Source organism: Patagioenas fasciata, chromosome 19 (genome assembly GCF_037038585.1).
Source record: "Patagioenas fasciata isolate bPatFas1 chromosome 19, bPatFas1.hap1, whole genome shotgun sequence".
Taxonomy (NCBI): domain Eukaryota; kingdom Metazoa; phylum Chordata; class Aves; order Columbiformes; family Columbidae; genus Patagioenas; species Patagioenas fasciata.
The window spans coordinates 9,035,031-9,049,638 of record NC_092538.1 but is presented as its reverse complement, the minus strand read 5'-3'; the positions used below and the strand labels follow the sequence as shown (position 1 = coordinate 9,049,638).

Here is a 14,608-nt window from a genome sequence, read left to right as displayed (position 1 = left end):
CCAGCGGCCACTCCGGGTGCGCGGGCGGTCGGCCCCGCGGTGGCGGTACCGGGAGCGGGGGACACACGGACGCTCACACCGGGCCGGGGCCGCCATGCCGCTGCCCGCCGCCCTGCTCGGCCTCGTCGTCGTGGCGCTGCTCACCGGGCTGGCGCTGCTGGCGCGGTCAGGGCGGGGGAAGCTCCGGGGGGGGCGGTAACGGGGCTGCGGGGAGACCCAGGCGGTTGGAGGGGGGACTGTAGGGGTTTGAGGGTAGCAGGACTTGGGGGTGGGGCTGTTAGGGTCAAAAGGGCCGTGCACGGGGGTCCGCAGGGGTTTCGGGGGGATGTCAGGGGGCCACAGGGGCTGCCAGGGGTGTGGGGGGACCCAGGGCTGGGGGTGAGGTTTTGGGGGTGCGGGGGGGTTCAGCATGGGTTAAGGGGGGACAATGAGGGTTTTGGGGTGTGAGGAGTTTGGGGTGGCTCAGGGGGCTGGGGGAGAAGGGGTGTGGGGAGCCTGCGGGGGTTTGGGGGGTTGTGCAGGGCATTGGGGGGGTTGGGAGGGGTATTAGGGGCTTGGGGGCTCACAGGAGTCCTGGGGAGCCCGCAGGGGTGGGTGTGGGGGTCCAAGGGGACCCTCAGGGCTGGGGGGGTGACCCTGCAGGGTCTGTGCCCCAGCCTGGGGTTCTGCCCAGGGAGCCCCCGTCCAGCTGTGGGTGCTGGAGCTTGAAGGGCAAAGCTGGTCCCTGCCCCAGCCAGGGGGGTGACCCCAGCTGTCCCCTGTCCCCACAGGTGGCTGGTGTGTCGCCTGGCCATCACCTGGTGCCAGCAGAAGCTTCATGCGGAGCTGAAAATCGGCTCCTTCGGCTTCTTCTGGGCCCAGAACATCAGCCTCAAGTTCCAGCGGGTGCAGCAGACTGTGGTGGGTACCGGGGTGAGGGGCTGTCACGGGCACACGAGGACAGGTGGGACACTGCGGTCCTTTCCAGACTGGCAAGTCACTGCAGCCAAATTCCTGTCGTGCAGCCCCGTAGCTGCTGCCAGGCCCTTCCTCCCATGGCCAAACTTGGGGTTTTTGGGTGCTCCCCGATTCTCCATGCATGACAGGAGCACAGCAGGAAAGTCAGGATGAGCATCACAGGGCAGCACCAAGTTGTTTTCTCTCTGACCCACCTGTGCATCCTTGCAGGAGATTGACAACGTTTGGATCTCCAGTAAACTGAGCCGGGAGCTGCCGTACGTACCCGCACCCCAGCTCCCTCCCTGCGCTCTTTGGGGGGTCTGGCTCATCCCTGGTCCCGCTGACTGTAGTTCTGTTGCCTTTACACCTTTCTGCAGTGTCTGTGTCCCCGTGGTCTGCTCCGTGTGGGACTAAAGCACCCTTCTTTGGGGTGGCACTGTCTTGTGGATGTTCTTGCGCTGGTCCTATGTGTCTTTGGACAGGGGGCAGCCCTGGTGATGGGGCTGGGTGTGCCATGTACAGCCTCTTGTAAGAGTTGCCCGTGCTGTTCTTCCACAGGCTCTACTTTGAGCTGTGTTTGGGCGAGGTGCGAATCCGCACAGATCTCCAGAAGGGCCCTGGGTTACAGCCATCCATTCCAGAGGCTCCCAGAGAAGCTGATGGAAATAAAAGCAGAGCAGACCTGACCCGTAAACCCTCCCTGCTGAGGCTCCTCAGCCAGGTGAGATGCTGGCTCAGTGCAAGGCTTTTGTGGGCTGTGCTGCTGTTGGATGTCCCTCATGGTGCCTTCTCCCCCAGCTCTTTTCCATCCACATGGACTCCATCAACGTCATCGTTCTGCACGTGGCCACCTCAGAGTCTCTCTGGCACATCCAGGCCAGCAAGACCCGTCTCCTCCTGAATGGTGATGGGAAGAGGTAACGCTGTGCTCACATCCTGCTCTGTTCCCCCAGCCCTGGGCCCCAGGGGACAGGGAGGCTCCTCCAACCCCAGCCAGGCTCCCTTGTGTCTCACTTCAGCAGCATCCCACATCACCTGTGACATGACACATTAACCTTCTCCAAGGGTGGCTTGGTCTCCTTTCCCTTCACGGGAAGCTCAAATTTTGTGTTGTGTGAATTTTGAGTTGCTGCACTGTGCACAGAGCTAGGAAGTGCTCTGCTTTTGGGAGGATCTGAAGCAGGGACTTTGGGTCCTGATGTCCCCCAGAGAAGGGGTGTCAGAGGCTCGGTTTGGTGACAGCAGGACCTGCAGGCTCTGTCTGTTCTCTTTCCTCCCTAGCCTGACCTGCGAGGTGAGCCTGACCAAGGTGAACAGCAAAGTGCTCCGGAGCAGCCAACTGGTGAGTGCTGGGGAAGGGAGAAATTCAAGGCCCTGGAATACCCCAAGGACCCATTCCAGCCTGTCCCCAAGGCTGGGCGATGCTGCAAGGCTGTGGGCTCTGCGCTGTGCCCAGTGCTTCACCTGCAGCACCCACCGGCAGGGAGTTGGGTGATTCCTGTGCACTCCGTGTCCCCGTGCAGGATGACACCTGCCTGGCAGAGCTGGCCCTGGCGCTGTCCCTCTCCCTGGAGTTCAGCAACAAGTGGCGACCGGCGGGCGTCAGGCTGCGCGTCCAGACGCTGCAGGCAGAGCTGCACGAAGGGCTCTTCTCCAGCCCGCTGCTGCACCGTATCACTGCCCAGCGCAGCAGCGCGGGGGAACAGCCCAGCCCAGGTCAGGGACGGGGACAGGGACAAGCCCTGGGCAGGGGCTCGCAGTCCCCACAGCCTTCGTGTGACACTGTGTGTCTCTCTCCAGGCCCAGGGGAGCCCCTGAAGGCCCTGTCGCTGCTAAGCAGGGACATGCTGCAGCTCATCCCCAGGAGGGTGGAGGTGAAGCTGGAGAACACCAGCACGGTGCTGTCTATGAACAGCCAGAAGAGGTAAAGAGGCAGGTGGAGGTTGTCCTAGCCCAAACCAGCGCTGGGGACAGGGACTTGGGGACAATTGTACCATTCTGTGCTCTGCCAGACTGCAGAGAGTGAGTCCTGGAGCCCACCCCAGTGGGAAGGACAGAGCTTGGCCTGGGGCTGGGCTTCTGGGGAGGCAGGAAGGGATGTGAGCTGGTTCTCTGGCAGGAAAGCCCGATGGGATCCTCTGCTGATGGGACGAGAGCACTGGGCTGCAGCTGGGCACCGGCTGGTGTCTTTGTGCCAGTGTGCTAGTCAGCTGGGGATGAGAGACAGGAAGATGGGGGACGTGACAGTGTAGTTCCCTTCTGGCTGTGACTCCCCACTTCTTACAGACACCTCACCTGGAGCCTGAAGCTACTACAGTTTCTTTATCAGCGCGAGGAGGAGCAGATCCCGCTGCGCAACTTCACACCCACCTCAGACCTGGACCAAATGAGTGTAGAACTCCAGCTGGAGGGCAAGTAGCCAGGAGGGCACCCCTGGGACGGGGCTGCTGCCCCCCACTACCTCTCACTTCAGCTCTTCTCTCTCCAGACGGCCTTCTCCTCTCCCAGAGCCGCCAGCGCATCGTGTGCCTCAACTCCTTGAAGACCAGTGTGCAGGTGAGTGAGTGCTGGGCACACTCCTGGCCCCCAGAGTGGGTGGTCTGGTTCAACTCCTGGCACGAGTTATTTTTTGCCACCCGGCCCCTCTCCCTGCTCTAGGTCACAGCCATTGACCTCTCAGCTGCTGTGCTGCTCAACACGTGCATCATCCACTACCGCCACCAAGAATTTTCGCACTGGCTGGGCCTCTTGACACAGGAATATGGGTGCCGGGCGGTACCTGTTCCCAGCCAAAGGCACAAGGGAAGGTAAATTTGGCCTCAGCACAGCTGCTGCTATCTCAGCTTGTTTCCTTTTGCCTGTCGCGCTCTGGCAGGGTTCCTGGGCACCCAGCACCTTCTCTGCCCTGCTCACAGCCCATGGGACGGGGAGGCTGATATGGAGTGTGGCAGGTGATCAGGGAACCCCTGTGACACGCAGTGTCCCCAGTAACAGCGTATCACTGCTTGTCCTGTGCAGGAGCTATCCCCAAATCATAGCGCCCATCATCCTGTCTGCCTCGCTGTCCAACGTCAATGTGTCGGTGCAGCTGGGGGACACGCCACCCTTTGCCTTGGGCTTCAACTCCGTCTCTGCAGGTACAGGCTGGCATGTGCTTCCTCGTGTCTGTGTCAGGCCAGGGGCTGTGACTCTGGCCTGGCTGTGTCTGGGTTGTCCCTGTTTGGGGACAGCTGTGTGTGCAGTGGTGAGCCCTGCCTGCACTCACCCTCCTCTCTGCCCGCAGACTACCAGCACCTGCGACCGCAGAGTGTGCACCAGAGAGCCGTGCTGGCCGTGGACCACCTCTGCTGGCGTGTGGGCAACGACTCGCACATCCAGCGTGCCCCGCATCCCCCCAACATGCACGTGTGGGGAGAAGCCCTCATCCTCGACTCCTTCAACCTGCAGGTGAGGGGCGAGCCGAGGGGGAGAGGGGTGGCTCTCAGCAGGGAGCTACCTGTCTGCAACTCCACACAGGTGTTACAGGGGTGCGTGGTGGCATGGGGACATCCTGCAGCCTGAGAGTCATTGTCCTGTTTGTCCTTGCAGGGCAGTTACAACCAGCCCCTGGGCATGTCCAGCACCCAGTCGGACACACTTTTCCTGGACTGCACCATCCGGGGGTTGCAAGTGGAGTCGTCAGACACCTGCACCGAGTGCCTGGCCAGGGTCCTGCCCCTGTTCTGCCCACAGCCCAGTGGAGCTGAGCTTGCCAAGAAGCCGTCCTCTGCCTCAAGCGAGCCCTGGGGGCTGCTCTGGAAGGTGGATCTGAAGGTGGAGGATGTGAACCTTTTCACGCTCTCAGCCCTGGTGGGTAAGTAGCATCCAGGGTGACTGCACATGGCTGTCCTGGCACAGCCTCTGCGCTCAGAGGAACCTGGCACATCACGATGTGTTTTCTCCGCGCCTCCAGCACTGACATGCCATCTCTTCAGGTGCCCTGGAGCTGCGGCTGGACACACTCACTGTCCTGGGGAGTGCCGAGAGCTGTACCGTCAGTGTCCAGGGCATGGTGCTGGCCTTGGTGAAGAGCATCACGGAGAAAATGCAGCCATGTTGCAAAGCTCCCGCCATCCCCAACCCCATGGCAAACCTCCCCATGCTCTCTGTCACCTACCACAGCAGCATCCGCTCCTTGGAGGTTAGTGTGACCCTTGGTTTTCTGCTTTATCCTGTACTGGTGGGACTGGGCTGGATGGGGCAGGAGTTGGACTGGTTGGCATTGAAGGATGCTAGAGAGAACGGGGCTGTGCTGGACCCGGCAGTGACCTGGTGCCTCCTGGCTCTCTCCACTGTAGGTGCAGTGCGGCGAGGGGCTGGCGGTGCTGTGGAGCCCCCCCGACCACATGCACTTGTACCATCACACCCTGGCCACCCTGCAGTGCCACCAAGCCTTGCAGAGCGCCCTTGGCCGTGGGACACCTCCCTCCCTGTCCCCAGAGAGCCCAACATCCCACTCGGCCACCCCGACTGAGCCACCGGGGCCTCTCCAGCCAGATGGGACCCCCCCTAAAAGACTGCTGTCCCTGTCACTGGAGCTGAGCTCTGCCAAGCTCACAGCCTTTGTCTCCGAAGCCAACTACATCAGCCTGGCTGCTGAAAGGACCTTGGTGAGCTGGCACGGCGGTGCCCTGCACGGCTACTGCCCCGAGCTGGCCGCCGGCTTTGACGGACACAGCATCTTCAGCTTCAAGGAGGTGGAGGTGAAGCTGCTGCCGGAGCTGGAGGAGGTCATCCTGCACCGCTGCGCCTTCCCCACCCTCCGCACCCTCCGCAACCGTGGCTGGGCCTTCTCCTTTGCCAGCGTGACCATTGAGTTCCCCTACCAGTACGACTTCTCCCACACGCTGGATGCTGCCGTAGGGGTGCAGAAGTGGCTGAAAGGTTTGCACCGGCGTGGGCAGCCCACCAGCACCGCGCTGCCTCCCGACCTCCTGCTCAAAGTGACGCATTTCTCCTGGGTCTTCCTGGATGACGTCTTCGAGGTGAAGTTACGAGACAACTACGAGCTGATGAAGGACGAGAGCAAGGAGAGCGCCAAGCGGTTGCAGCTGCTGGATGCCAAGGTGGCCGCGCTGCGCAAGCAGCATGGGGAGCTGCTGCCCGCCCGCAAGATCGAGGAGCTCTACGCCTCGCTGGAGAAGAAGAACATTGAGATCTACATCCAGCGCTCACGGCGCCTCTATGCCAACACGCCAATGCGGAGAGCCCTCCTCACCTGGACCCTTGCCCATTTGGAGCTGGTGGCCATGGCTGACGAGTCCTTCCATGGCACGGAGAGGGTTTTGGAGCAGATGAGGGACGTGGACAGCGTCAGCCCATTCCCTCCCGAGGGTTTGGAGATGGTCACTCAGTGGTGCCGCATGATGAAGGGCAGAGTTGGCAGCTTCTTTGGTGAGTTACTTCACATGAGAGTGCCTGTGGAGGGCAGCACGGTGGCTGCGTGTCCTGGGCTCCCAGCTCTGGTTCCTCAGCACAGGACACACGTGAACCTGTTGGAGAGGGGCCAGAGGAGCCACAGAAATGATCCAAGGCTGGAACAGCTCTGCTGGGAGGACAAGCTGAGAGTTGGGGTGTTCAGCCTGGAGAAGAGAAGCTCCAGGGAGACCTTATTGTGGCCTTTTCTACTAAAAAGGGGCTGATAAGGAAGATAGGGACAGACGTTTAGCAGGGCCTGTTGCTATAGAACAAGGGGTGATGTTTTTAAACTCGAGGGGAGATTCAAACTGGATGTGAGAATGAAATTTTTTACACTGAAAGTGGTGAAACCCTGGCCCATTTCCCAGAGAAGTGGTAGATGCTCCATCCCTGGAGAGATCCCAGGCCAGTCTGGACGGGGCTCTGAGCAACCTGAGCTGGTGAAGATGTCCCTGCTCATGGCAGAGGTGGCACTGGGGGAGCTTTGAAGGTCCCTTCCAACCCAAACCATTCTGTGATTCTATTCTATAATTTTTGGACATTCAAGGGAGTGGGAAGGGTGTGGAGATGTGACAGGACAGTGGCTCCTGCTATGGCCTAGAGTGGGGGACCAGGGCAGTGTCCCTTTGCTGCCCATCTCTCAGCTCCCCCTCTCCCTGCAGTGCGGATCCGGGACTACCCTCGCTACCTCTTTGAGATCCGGAACTGGCAGCTCTCGGGCCGGCTGATCGGAGCCGAGCAGTGTGGCCAGCCCTGCTCCCGCCGCCGCCAGGTCCTGAAGCTGGGGCTGCCCTGGGGGGACGCGATGGTGGAGAGGAACATGCCACCCTTGAAGTTCTACCACGATTTCCACTGTAAGAGCAGGAGGGCTCTGTGCCAGGGTGGGGATGGGGTTGTGTGGGTATCCGAAGGACCGAGCCAACCTCTGTGTCCCCAGCGGAGATCTCCCAGTACACCATCGTGTGGGGACCTTGCTGGGACCCGGCCTGGACCCTGATCGGACAGTGCGTGGATCTCCTCACCAAGCCTTCAGAGGACCCCAGTGCCCCATTGCCCTGGTGGGACAAGAGCCGCCTTCTCTTCCATGGGGACTGGCACATGGACATTGAACAAGCCAACCTGCACCAGCTGGCCACCGAGGTGGGTGCCGGGGGGTCTGGGAGCTGAGTGCAACGTGGAGCCGACTCACACCTGCTTCCCCCACGCTTGTCCTTGCAGGATCCCTACAATACCACGGAGAACATGCACTGGGAATGGAGCCACCTCTCCTTCCACTGGAAACCCGGGCAGTTCGTCTTCAAGGGCAACCTGGATGTCAATGTCCGGACGGCCTCCAAGTGCGTGTGGGCCTGGGAGTGTGGGAGTTGCCACCAGAGCTGGATGGGTGACCGGGGTCTTGTTCCCCATCCAGGTATGACGACTGCTGCTTCCTGCACCTGCCCGACCTGTGCATGACGCTGGACCTGCAGTGGCTGTGCCACGGGAACCCCCACGACCACCACGGCGTGGTGCTGCGCTCCCCCGAGTTCCTGCCCGAGGTGCCGGTGGGGCAGCAGTACGATTCCTACCGTGCCTTCCGCTCCGAGAACCTCAACCTCTCCATCCGGATGGACCTGACGCGGCCCAGCGAGGGTTGGTGACGGCACCTTGGGACTCCAAGGGGGACGGGACAGGGCGTGCTCATTTAGGGTTGGGTGCTGCCATGTCCCTGCAGTGCTGACTGATGGCTGGTTTCTTCTCAGAGCACTCCCAGCCCCGGATCCTGCTCTACAGCAGCACCCTCCGCTGGATGCAGAATTTTTGGGCCACGTGGACCAGCGTGACGCGCCCCATCTGCCGCGGGAAGCTCTTCAACAACATGAAACCCAGTAAGAAGAAGCTGGGGCAGCATTACAAGCAGTTGTCTTACACCGCGCTCTTCCCCCAGCTGCAGGCAAGTTCTGGGGGTGGGGGTCTGGTGTTACCCCCCCAGCTCTGCCTGCGCTGGGCTCTCAGCCCCTGCTCTCTGCTCCCTCGCAGGTGCATTACTGGGCCTCCTTTGCCCAGCAGCGGGGGATCCAGGTGGAGTGCTGCCAGGGGCACATCTTCACTCGTGGCACCCAGCGGCTCATCCCACAAGGTGAGTGGGGGCCCCCCCGGCAGTGTTTCCAGGCAGGGCAGGGCCCCCGGCCAACCGCTGTCCCTGTCCGCCAGCTGGCACGGTGATGCGACGCCTGATTTCGGAGTGGAGCATCACGCAGATGGTGAGCGACCTGAGCCAGGTTACTGTGCACCTCATGGCCTCCACTTGCGATGAGAACGCCGACCACCGGCTCGACACCCTGGTGAAGAAAACCCATCTGCTGAGCCTCTCCTCCCTCACCTATCAGCGGCACAGCAACCGCACGGCTGAGGAGGTACCGCTGCAAACGCATGGGGCACAGCAGGTGTAACCCAGCCTGTGCTGGCCTGGTGGCATCTCCCTGGAACAAGGGGACCTTCATCTTTGAGTGCAATGGAGGAGGGATTTGGCTGTAGAGGAGGCAAACCTGCAGGGCCTCTGATCTCCCAAGCACCTGGCCAAAGGGATATCTTGTTCCAGCCACAGTGTCCCTGGTGATGGTTCTGGGGTGGTTCCCCTGGCTCTCGTCCCCACACTCTGCCTGGGGGGTCGAGTGAGTTCAGAGAAGGGAACGGAGATGGGGAAGGGGCTGGATGGAGCACAAGTGTGATGGGAGTGGCTGAGGGACCTGGGGGGTCAGCTGGAGAACAGAAGCTGAGGAAAACCTTCTTGCTCTCTGCAACTGCCTGAAAGGAGGTTGGAGCATGGAGGGTGTTGGTCTCTTCTCCCAAGTAACAAGCAATAGGATGGAAACGGCCTGAAGTTGTACCAGGGGAGGTTCAGATTGGATATTGTAAATAATTTCTTCATGGGAAGCATTGTCAGGCATTGGAACAGGCTGCCCAGGGCAGTGGTGGAGTCACCAGATGAGGTTCTTACAGTGTAGTGCTGGTGTTGGTTCAGTGATTGGACTCTATGATCTTGAGGTCTCTTCCAACCCAAATGATTCTGTGATTCTATGACTCCCAGCCGTGTGTAAGGCCCGTGGGCAGGGGCTGGGGGTGACTTTGCCATACTGAGCTTCTGACCTTCCATGCCCAGGAGCTGCCCCTGCGGGATGGGGACGATGGTTTCCACACACACCAGCTGCACTTGGTGGACCTGCGGGCGTCCTGGACCACCACCAACCGGGACATCGCCTTCGGCCTCTACGATGGCTACAAGAAAGCGGCTGTGCTCAAGCGCAACCTGTCCACCGAGGCTCTGAAGGGGCTGAAGATTGACACGCAGCTCCAAGCCAAGAAGCTGAAGCGGGGCCCGCTCTCTGCTCACTCTGTCCCTGCCAGAGTCACCGCTCCCATCACCAGCGGCCGTCCTGAGAGAGCCTCCTCAGGGGGTGAGCGAGGGGAAACCCAAAGCTGTGCCTGCCCTCACCTCGTCACCCTCAGCCAGCCGCCCCACAGCCTCACATTGACCTTTTCTCCTTCCTCAGGCGCTTACATGCTGCAGAAGCTCATTGAGGAGACAGACAAGTTCGTGGTCTTCACGGAGGAGGAATCGGGGGCGAGCGAGCAGCTGTGCGGCATCGCTGCCTGCCAAACCGACGACATCTACAACCGCAACTGCCTCATCGAGCTGGTCAACTGCCAGGTACCTGCCTGTCCCCACGGCCTCGCTGAGAGAGGGGCCGTTCCTGCCCCAGAAGGGCTTGTCTGCCCCCCAGGGTCTCTCTCTCCCCCCACAGATGGTTCTGCGCGGTGCAGAGACGGAGGGCTGCGTGATTGTGTCTGCTGCGAAAGCCCAGCTGCTGCAGTGCCAGCACCACCCTGCCTGGTACGGGGACACACTGAAGCAGAAGACATCCTGGACCTGCTTGCTGGACGGCATGCAGTATTTCGCCACGACAGAAAGCAGCCCCACTGAGAGGGAGCATGGGCAGCTCTGGCTGGAGGTGAGCAGCTGTGGGGGGCTCTGATGGGGGACAGGCAGCGCTGGCAGTGCCCCAGCCAGGGCAGGAGAGCAGGGACAGCCAGCCATGCCTCCTTGTGTCCCCAGGTGAAAAATATTGAGGAGCATCGGCAACGGAGCCTGGACTCGGTGCAGGAGCTGATGGAGAGCGGGCAGGCGGTGGGTGGCATGGTCAGCACCACCACAGGTAATGCCAACCCCAAAACCACTCATGTGATCCTGGCCTGTTGCCCTGTGCCACGGGGTCCCCAATAAGCCAGGACGTGGCATGCAGACCATGGTCCCCCTGCCTGTCCCCAGACTGGAACCAGCCCTCGGAAGCCCAGCAGACCCAGCAAGTGCAGAGGATCATCTCTCGCTGCAGCTGCCGCATGTACTACATCAGCTACAGCCACGACATCGACCCGGAGCTGGCCACGCAGATAAAGCCCCCCGAGACTCCCGTCAACCAGGAGAAGGAGGATCTGCTGAAGAAACAGGAGGGTGGGTACCCCCAGGGAGTATGTCGCGGGGGGTCAGAGCTCTGGGCTGACCTACTGGTGCTGGTTAAGTCCAGGGATGGTCTGTCCTCGCCCCGCTGAGATCAGAAGGGTGCATATAGGAGGGTTCCCCAGCCCCATGGCCATGCACCAGATGATGCTAGACATGCTGTGGCTGCTGGAGCCAGTGTAACCACCTTGGCTTACTCCCCATCCCTCTCCATCTCTGGCTGCCCCCCACATGCATCCCATTTCTGGCCACGCTGAGGCCCCACTTGCCCTTTGCATGTCCGTGCAGGAGCTGTGGATACATTCACGCTGATCCACCATGACCTGGAGATCTCCACCAACCCTGCACAGTATGCCATGATCCTCGACATAGTCAACAACCTGCTGCTGCATGTGGAGCCCAAACGCAAGGTACTCACCAGGCTTCTGGTCACCATGTCCGTCGCTGCACCCAGGGCAACCCTAACCTTCCCCTGTCCCTCTGTCCAGGAGCACAGTGAGAAGAAACAACGGGTGCGCTTCCAGCTGGAAATCTCCAGCAACCCCGAGGAGCAACGTAGCAGTATCCTGCACCTGCAAGAGGCCGTGAGGCAGCACGTCGCCCAGATCCGGCAGCTGGAGAAGCAGATGTACTCCAACGTGAAGGTGAGCCTGCATTCCAGCAGGGCCTGGCTCTCCAGAGCCCCTGCTCCAGGACAGAGGGTGCTGAGGGTTGTCTGTCCTTCAGTCCTTGCAGGATGACAGCAAAAACGAGAGCTTGCTCGACCTCAACCACAGGCTGCAGCAGCAGCTGAGCCAGGAGAAAGCTGACCTGCAACTGGAGAGTGAGGAGCTGAACATCCTGATCAGGTAGGGGTGATCTCTGGTTTCCCCAGCATTGTGTCTCCCTTACTGCAGGAGTGCTGCATCCCAGTGCTCCCATCTCTGCTGCAGGTGCTTCAAGGACTTCCAGCTCCAGCGAGCTAACAAGATGGAGCTGCGAAAGCAGCCGGAGGACGTGAGCGTGGCGCGGCGGACTGAGTTCTACTTCGCCCAGGCACGCTGGCGCCTGACCGAGGAAGATGGGCAGCTGGGCATCGCCGAGCTGGAGCTCCAGCGCTTCCTCTACAGCAAGGTACCGGGGTGGCTGGTGGCATCCACAGCCCCTGAGCCAGGGACCAGGACGTGTGGGGCCGACGGGTCTGTGTGTGCAGGTCAACAAGTCTGACGACACCGCAGAGCATCTGCTGGAGCTGGGCTGGGTCACGATGAACAACCTCCTGCCCAACGCTGTGTACAAGGCAAGTGGCAGCCTTGGGGAGCAACCCTGCACCCTGGGGACCCAGGGGTGGCCTGTCCTTACCCTGGCCACCCATCCTCTTCCCTGCAGGTGGTGCTGCGTCCCCAGAGCTCCTGCCAGTCCGGCCGGCAGCTGGCACTGAGGATCTTCAGCAAAGTCCGGCCGCCTGTGGGAGGCATCTCCATCAAGGAGCATTTCGAGGTGCCATGGTCAGGCTGGGAGGTGACAGTGTCTCTGTGGGACATGGGCAGCGTGTGCCCGGCTCTGACGTGCCTCTCTCCCCGCAGGTGAACGTGGTACCCCTCACCATTCAGCTCACCCACCAGTTCTTCCACAGGATGATGGGTTTCTTCTTCCCCGGCCGCAATGTGGAAGAGGAGGAGGTGGGGGATGAGGAAGACAAGTCCAAGTTGGTGACAACAGGTGAGTGGCTCATGCTCACCCTCCTCTTCGGATGTGATGTCCCTGAGCAGCCCTGGCTGTGCGGCCAGGATATGTTTGGAGGCAGCTGCTGGCGGGCCATGTGTTGAGGAACAGGGACGTGTGGTCTCCCTTGTGGGCAGGGAGCCGTTGCGGGGGGGTCTGGGTGACAGCTGTCCCCCAGCCGGACACCAGCCACCGCTCCCCACCCTGTTTGTTCCAGGGATCCCTGTGGTGAAGCCGCGGCAGCTGATTGTGGCTGATGACTCGCTGGGTCCAGGGAAGGGAGTCGCTCAGGGACTGAATCGGACATCAGGCGTCAGAAGATCGTTCCGAAAAACACCCGAGGTACCTGCTGCTGCCTTGAGGGAGGAAGGTGGGAGAGCCCACCTGTGCAGCCAGGCTGTTCTCCCTCGATGGCAGGGCTGGACAGCCGTGTCCTCACCAGCTTGCCTGTCGATTTTCTCCTGCTCCCTCCCACCATGAGGATTCACATCCCTTACAACCAAGCACCTGCACGCTTGATGTGATCCCTGCAGCATCTCATTTTCCTAACACTGTGCCAGAGCTGCTCTCACCTCTCCTTGGTGAAGCAATGCCGTGGCCTTGTGCCCAGCTGTCCCTTTCCTGCTGGTTCCTGGCTGTGTCCCCTCTCCTCCCCTTCTGCTCACAGCTCCTGTTCTGTCCCCAGCATCCTGTGGATGACATCGACAAGATGAAGGAGCGTGCGGCTATGAACAACTCCTTCATCTACATCAAGATCCCGCAGGTGCCACTCTGCGTCAGCTACAAGGTGCGGGGCTGGCGGGACGGGACGGGACGTGCTGGGAAGGGAACATCGTCCCATGCTGCCTGACACCCCTGTCACCCAGGGCGAGAAGAACAGCGTGGACTGGGGCGACCTGAACCTGGTGCTGCCGTGCCTGGAGTACCACAACAACACATGGACGTGGCTGGATTTTGCCATGGCGGTGAAGAGGGACAGCCGCAAAGCCTTGGTGGCACAGGTAGGTGGGACCCCATCCTGCGGTCCCTCCTTCCTGCTCACAGGTGGTGCTGGAGCTGCTTTGCCCAGGACAGTGGTAACCCCATGGCTGCAGCACGTTCTCTGGGGCCTGGGTGCAGCTGTGGAATGCTGAACCCCCTAAATCCTGGGGCAGGTGATCAAAGAGAAGCTACGTCTCAAGCCGGCAGCAGGTGCAGAGGCCAGGGGGAAGCTGGAGAACAAATCAGATGGGACCATCCAGCAGCAGGAGGAGGACGAGAAGGCACGTCTGCTCATCGGGCTGAGCGTGGGTGAGAAGAACCCCAGCAAGAAGTCGATCTTCGGCAGGCGCAAATGATAGCAGCACCCGGCTGGCCGGGAAGGGACTGGGGTGCCCCGTGCTCCCCGACTCCCGGGGGACACCCCTATGCCTGGGGGCCGCCCTGCTCTGCGCGGTGATGCCCGAGGTGGGGGTTAGCCATGCGCAGGCCCTCGGCAGCCCTGTGGCTGTGGGGCAGGGGTGCAGCAGCATGGGGGTGTGGGGCACAGCGTGCTCTGGGCCATTTTGTGGGGCACAGCCCCCCTGTGCCAAGGGTTCCTGCAAGCTTCCCCCCTCCCTGCTGTGCGGGTGCTGGGCCTGGCCCTGGGGCCTGGTGAAGCAGCAGGATCGCTCCGGGCTGGGAGAAAGGGGACTGGGAGAGAGTTTAAATAAAGAGTTTTTAATTTGGAACAGTCTAGAGTCAGTGGTGTGTTGCTCGCCTCCTCATTCACCATCCCCTCTGCCTGCTGTGGCTTCACCTCCTCCCCTTCCCTGGGGGCTTGCTATGGGTACCTGCTTTGGGGGCTTGGGGTTCTCTTGCAGCATTCACATAGCCCGGGGCTCAAGCCCAGGTGCTTGTTCCTCTCTGGTCTCAGTGAGCCCGGTGGTGGCCAGGGCTGTGACGGGGCTCAGCGGGGGCTGTGGGTGCCCACCGGCTGCCCCGTGGCAGGGGGTGCTGCGGCAATTGGGGTGCACAAAGGGAGGATAAGTG

The 14,608-nt window shown here is 61.3% G+C and overlaps 1 protein-coding gene across 1 annotated transcript; it reads left to right on the top strand.

The window, feature by feature from the left end:
* Positions 1-6: 6 nt before the first annotated feature.
* On the top strand, positions 7-14,307 carry BLTP2 (bridge-like lipid transfer protein family member 2). The gene is made up of 39 exons (XM_065853151.2): positions 7-165; positions 771-900; positions 1,168-1,214; positions 1,498-1,660; positions 1,738-1,856; positions 2,221-2,281; positions 2,463-2,655; positions 2,740-2,863; positions 3,226-3,350; positions 3,428-3,495; positions 3,598-3,746; positions 3,958-4,076; positions 4,223-4,386; positions 4,528-4,792; positions 4,914-5,119; positions 5,277-6,372; positions 7,059-7,250; positions 7,334-7,536; positions 7,615-7,733; positions 7,808-8,028; positions 8,139-8,329; positions 8,416-8,515; positions 8,590-8,792; positions 9,539-9,833; positions 9,930-10,087; positions 10,182-10,388; positions 10,493-10,592; positions 10,706-10,888; positions 11,183-11,304; positions 11,383-11,538; positions 11,621-11,742; positions 11,827-12,007; positions 12,087-12,173; positions 12,263-12,373; positions 12,460-12,595; positions 12,816-12,940; positions 13,284-13,385; positions 13,465-13,599; positions 13,753-14,307. Exons 1-39 carry the CDS (start codon positions 95-97, stop codon positions 13,933-13,935), a joined length of 6,732 nt encoding a protein of 2,243 aa, XP_065709223.1. The 5' UTR covers positions 7-94; the 3' UTR covers positions 13,936-14,307.
* The last annotated feature ends 301 nt before the right edge of the window (positions 14,308-14,608 follow it).